At 46.3% G+C, this 6,000-nt stretch overlaps 1 protein-coding gene across 1 annotated transcript; it reads left to right on the forward strand.

The window, feature by feature from the left end:
- The first annotated feature begins 95 nt into the window (after nucleotides 1-95).
- Nucleotides 96-5,646, forward strand: LOC119395871 (protein inturned). Its single transcript, XM_037662880.2, has one exon. It carries the CDS (start codon nucleotides 326-328, stop codon nucleotides 3,020-3,022), a length of 2,697 nt encoding a protein of 898 aa, XP_037518808.1. The 5' UTR covers nucleotides 96-325; the 3' UTR covers nucleotides 3,023-5,646.
- Nucleotides 5,647-6,000: the final 354 nt, after the last annotated feature.

Consider the following 6,000-nt stretch of genomic DNA (forward strand, 5'->3'; position numbering starts at 1 on the left):
GTTGAATTAGAGGGAACCGTGGAGGGAACCTAACGGACGCGCAACAAAACCTCAAAACCGTCAAAACCACTTCCTCCTCGACCTCAGATGGTTTTGTTGTGGTTATTGTTGTTATGCGCGCCGGCCGTGTGCTGTGGCATTTGGAACCGCTTTGGTCAATCACTTTTCCTCGGATGTCGCCCGCTCGACCCCTTCGAGCGCTAGCAATTCAAGGATTCAAGCAAGCATCCAACATGCAGATCGTGTGAATCGAGACATTAGAAGTGTGGTCCTGTGGTGTAGCCTGTGACGCTCTTCTCTAACAGCCTCTGCACAGTAGCGCAAAATGACTTCAATGCCTCAGACACTTCGAATTTTGGAGAACTCCCACGTCAACCGCGCTTTCTCTGAAGAAGTGTGCGACTGCGAATCGAGCAGCGCAACACCGGACGGATGCAGCGACAAGTCGTACGAACCCGAGTGGGCCGAGAACATCGGCCCGAAAGGCGACCTGTTCTACATTGAACCACGGTACAAGTCGTCATTCGGGACAAGATCCATCACTGCATCTGACAAGAGTTCTGGAAATGACTCTCAAGTTGTGCGCTCTAAGGGCTTCGGCTCTGAAGCTAAAAACAAGTTCCGAAGCCTAGTCGGACGCAAAAAGGTCAAACACCGCAGTGGCGACGGCCAGCTCGACGTTTCGCAGTGTCAAAAAGAGCCATCGCTGCGCTCCTTCAACAAAGCGGAATGCATCGAAGTGTTCATTGACGTCGATCCGGCGCGTCACAATTATGGACGAAGGGCGACAATCTGCGAGGCGCTGTTTGGCATAATACCTGGAACTCTCCCGTCGAGGCTTGCCACCGCCGAAATGCTTGAGGAATGCTCCCCTGTAATGGTGCAAGGACTTTTGCCCGATGGTGAGGCCATCAAGACCGGAGCTATAAAAATTGGAGATGTTCTGAGAAGCGTCGATGGCTCCAGTGTGAATGAGAAGAACATTGATACCATTCTGCGAGGCATTTCTAAAGCACAAAAGGTGAAGCTCCAGTTTGTTCGCCCCGAAGAGAACACACTTGCAGGGTGCGATAAGTACACTTACCCGCAAAGTATCAACGCTCAAAGCTCACTTATCAAACAGTTGTCCGGAGACAGTGCAATGGTTCAGCAAGTGAAACAGCAACTTCACCAAATACCCCATGCATTTATCTATCAAGGCTTCTGCAGTGACATGCACCAGCAGAATGAACCAGCGCGTCGAACTGAGCAATTTTATCGGTTTCCTGACTACGATCATACCCTTTCGAACCTTAGAGGCATGTTTGTAACTCTGAGTTGTGTGCTTGGAGATGTTACTGCAGCCAAGCCACAAAGCAGTAGCCTCAGTGTGGATGGGCATCTGGTCCATGTAGCCTACTTTCATGAAGAAAATGGTATGGCTGTCCTCTGTCTCCCAGCAGCACATGCAACTCCGGAAGAAGTTCGTAGTTTTCTTTTGGAAATCGTGAAGCTTCTCAAGTTAGAATACAGGTCATTGACCCAGGCCTTTAGGACTGTAGAGGCTCATGGCTGCATTGACCTATTCCTGCTTCACTTCTTTCGTGAAATGCTTTTAGAACCTGGACAAGAGTGTAACAGACACAGGTTTATACGTTCCTTGCCTCATGTACATTGGTTACATCTTCCCACGGAAGCTCAAGCTCATGTTGACACTGTGCTAAGTGAGCTTGAGTCGGCAGACGTGTCCGAGGCATTTGATCGTTCGTCCAGGTGCTTTACATTCCTTGGCTCGTGCGCTTTCTACAAGGGCTTCCTCCTTGGGAACCACTTGCCCAAGGATTACCTCGAAAGTGTGTTCCTTTATTGCCGCCATTACCAGCTACTGACACTCACAAAGGAAGAATCAGTTGGGCAGGTGGTGGTGTGGAAGGAGATTTTCCTTCGAGATGAGTTTGTAACTGTTCGGTATTTTGTGCTTATTGTGGGGCTTAAGCACAGCCTCATACTATCACTTCTTGAAGTTGGTGGCTGTGCATCTGTTTCAGAGGACAATCCTGCACCTGATGCATTCTATATTGATAGAGTTCAAAACTCTTTGCTGCAGCTCGACTCTCTCGGAGTGCTCTCTGTGGCTGAAAGTTGCCTTTTGAATCGTGGCTCTGCACCTGGCTCTACGGTGAGTTCTGCAAGCTCCAAAAGCTGGTGCCAAAGCTCAATGAAAGATAGCCATTCAAGCTTGTCTCTCACAGTTCCACAGTCGCTGTCCCCAAGGCGAGCTAGAAGGAGTAGCGATGTGGAACAGTGTCATCTTTTGCACTGCACAAGCAACCACTTTGACTGTTCTGAGCATGACCCACAGATGAGCAGAAGCTACAGCAGCTGTAGCGACACGAACGGACTGCGTGCCCGACACTGCTCAATCTCCACCAGCTCTGATTGCGACTCCCGCACCAGTGGCAGTGACGTCTACCAGGGACGGGATGAAAAGTTGCAGAGAGCTTTCACCAGTAGTTACGACCTGAGCAGCCTTCGTCGCAGCCTCGAAGATGGCAGCAGTCAGTGCCAAAATCAGGCACAAACTTCACAGTTAAATACCTGTGCTGATGAAAATCTTGTTTTCCACTACCTCAGCATAGATGTGGGAGAAGGTGTGTTCGTAGCACCGGTGGAATGTGCAGTTAAGAGCAATCTGGGTGCCGAAGTTGTTGACAACTTCTATCGCTGTTGCCTAGAGATCAGAAAGGTATTTAACAGTACAGCAAAAGACACTCGAATGGCTAGGGAAGATGAGGTAGAGTGTGAGAGCAAGTTCCTTTCAGACAGAAGCCTTTCATGTGTAAAAGAGCATGGAGTGCTTTTTACCTGCCCTACCTCCAGTGGTAGCAGAAGCCGGTCCAAGGGCCCCATTTCGTATTGGGTTGTGGGCCGTCTTTTTGCTGACAAGTGTCAACCAAGAGAGATTTATGTCTGTATGCACGAGGATGTTTCTGCAACTGCATTGGAGATGGCATTCAGGCTGTCCTTCGGCTTGCAGATATAAGCTGTGTATTCGACTCTTGTACCTCACTTACCATAGAAATGTCAAGTGGAGCATCTATATTTATAACCACATACCCATCTGGCATTAGTTCTGTTGTGCTTTATTTATTTGTATGTAGCATTGCTGACAAGTTTGGTGTTTTGTATCACAGCTTTGTTTGAAGTGTTTCCTTTTACATGTTACCTAAAATGCTGGCTATAATTAGGAACTGGTATCTTTGTTTAAATGCAGAAAACAAACAAAATGCAAACAAGAGTATACTGGATTTGCTCTCACAACTTCAATTCTGAGAAATGTCAGTATTCATTTTTAACACACACACTAAAAAGAGTTAAACGTTATGTACTGCATATCCAGGACTTTAAGTTGCACGATTATATACTGGGTGTTTAAGTGAATACTTTCAAAAATTCCTAAAGATAAGTTTTTCGAGGAAGAAAGCAGTTCTCTTAAGAAGCAAACTGTCATGTCCGGCGGACGTCAGTGATTGTAAGAAACATGCTAATTACATATTTAATTAATTGAAACTGTCTAATGAAGTTTTTCATTGGCGACATGTAGTGGTTATTGCCAGTGGCAAGTTTGTAGCGACAGAGACGACAATGCCGTATCAGCTTTTAAAGCAAAGAAAAAGTCCTTCTCTGAAGCCCTGCAGCCAGTGAAAGTCTTGCATTTTTTTTCCGCACCAAAACAAAACTTGATGCAGGAGGATCGCTGGAAGTTCTGAGCAGGCGCAATGTGTGCTGCTGACGTGTTGAAATGGCTGCGGCAGCCAATTCGAAATATATGTGCTATTTTCCATATCTTGCTCAAAACTTGCGGCTGCAGATAACTAGCTTCATTCTTGTGCCCTGCGAAAAAGCAAAAGATTACGCGGGCTGCTGCCTATGCTGAGTGTCGAGGCTTCCTAGCTAGGGAAAATAGCACATACATTTCGTATTTGCCGCCGCAGTAATTGCAACATGTCACCAGCGGATGTTGCATTTGGTGAAGACTTCCAGTGTGCTTCGTGCACAGAGTTTCATTTTGTTGGAGGAAGAAAAGCAGGTTTTTTCACGCTGCAGGGCTTTAGACAACGACCTTTTTTTTAACTGATATTACATCGCTTCTCCATGGCTAAAAAATTGCCATTGACGATAACCTCCATACCTTGACAGTTGGTAAGATAATTAGTAAATTATAATAACCAACCAACTAATTAGTGTGTCCTTAAAAATACCTGATGTCCACCGCAGCTAACAGTTCCCATCTGAAGAGGTTTTCTTTTTTCTTGAAAGGCCTATTAAGACTTTTTTAAAGTGTTCGCTGAAACACCCAGTATGTGAGATACCCCACTTTTGTTAGACACAACCTAACGAAACCAACAGACAACCCACTTTTTACGACTTTTGGAGAAAGAAATTTGTAAGTTGCCACGGCATGTATACACACCTATATTAATTTGGTCAGCATAATGAAGCTATGCATGGGTTGCGTCCCATGAATGGAAGCATTCACTAGGTTTATTTCAGGAACGGACATATCTGTCCCCTGAAACGCACGCCCCACAAAAGTACGGACAATTAAGAGTAAGTTTTTCAGTGCACCAGTGAATGCCAATTGTGTTCCAGAGACTGAGTTACAGCCCAGAATCGACAGAACACAAAAAAAATGTATGTTCTCAATTCAGGTGGTTACAAATACATTGTATACATACACACTTGGCTGGTTGCAAGTCAATAAGTTTGAGATTGGCTAAGATTAATAAACTAGTGCTAAAGTACAATTGCATGCATAAGAGGATGTTGAGGAAATCTAAATGTCCTTTCATATTCACCAGTGCTTGTTCAGAGTCAGCAGTCCATGGAGTAATTCTTGACTGGTTGACTGTAGCGCTGGGTCGGGGATTCAACAATTCCACACTTCAGGCTGGTTTCTTGGCTATCCTGACTGACTATGCAACTCCCTATGCGACTGTCTGGCTCTTCCTCCTCTGCACACCTATATTGCCTTCCGCCTGGGTTCGAGAGCTTCATATAAGAGTCGCTCGTTCACAGTACATGGGAAGCCTTGGAAAGCATAAGAACATTCTTTCATCTTGTTGTAGCCTTGGTTGTGGACAGCTGTCTCGTGTCTCGGGTACCTTGGTGATGCGGTGGTGTCATATTGTGAGTTCTTGAATGATCTAGGTGTTTGTGGTCCAGGCGGGGCTATGTCCTTGGCGAGATCTCTCGTGGCCGGCAGTTGTAAGTTGATGTTGGGATTAGGAAGTGGTGGTGCGCGGTTGGTGTAAGCGCACTTTTGTGACCGCATGCTTCTACAGTCATGAAATGCTATACTTTCCTATTTCAAGGCACTAAATTTCTATAGACAAAATTTTTAGGGTCTGTGAATAGTAAACCAACATTTATTGCACTTCTGTCAAAACCATTGAAGGCTTCATCCTCCAATGCACTGTCAGAAACATCAGCCACTTCAGATGGCCACATCGCTGGGCCACTATCATCAGTATTGAATAACACTTACACCAGGGGCTGAATTTCTGTTGGTTGCAAGAACTTTTGTCTTCATATGATTGTGAACCACATATGCTTATATGCTTCGTTTACGACTACAGCCAGTGGTGTAGCCAGGGGGTGACACACTCACCGGGCCTGTGCCTCCCCCCCCCTCCAATTTTTTTTTGGCCATGGCATACAGAGCATGAAACGACACTCCACCACATCAGCCTGCCCGGCCCCCACTTCAGTTGCGCGATCTTGTACGCGTTCCTAAAACGGATGGAGGCGGTCCGTGCTTTACGTCACAAACAGGTTCGCGAGAATGAGGGGACGCAAACAGCCAGTGAGAGAAGTGGAAGCCTGCATTTCAATCCAAGCCGTCTGGCAGCCATTTTAATCCATCCGTTTTGTTTCGGACGGTCTCTACCGTTCTTTCGCCTCCTTCCGAAAGCAGACACGTGACGCCACGGCTCATGTGACAACATCGCGGCGCTCGTC

Source organism: Rhipicephalus sanguineus, chromosome 1, assembly GCF_013339695.2.
Source record: "Rhipicephalus sanguineus isolate Rsan-2018 chromosome 1, BIME_Rsan_1.4, whole genome shotgun sequence".
Classification (NCBI taxonomy): Eukaryota; Metazoa; Arthropoda; class Arachnida; order Ixodida; family Ixodidae; genus Rhipicephalus; species Rhipicephalus sanguineus.

Bases quoted from the DNA above. Each gene is read 5' to 3' on its own strand.
- LOC119395871 (XM_037662880.2), top strand. From the start codon at position 326: ATGACTTCAATGCCTCAGACACTTCGAATTTTGGAGAACTCCCACGTC.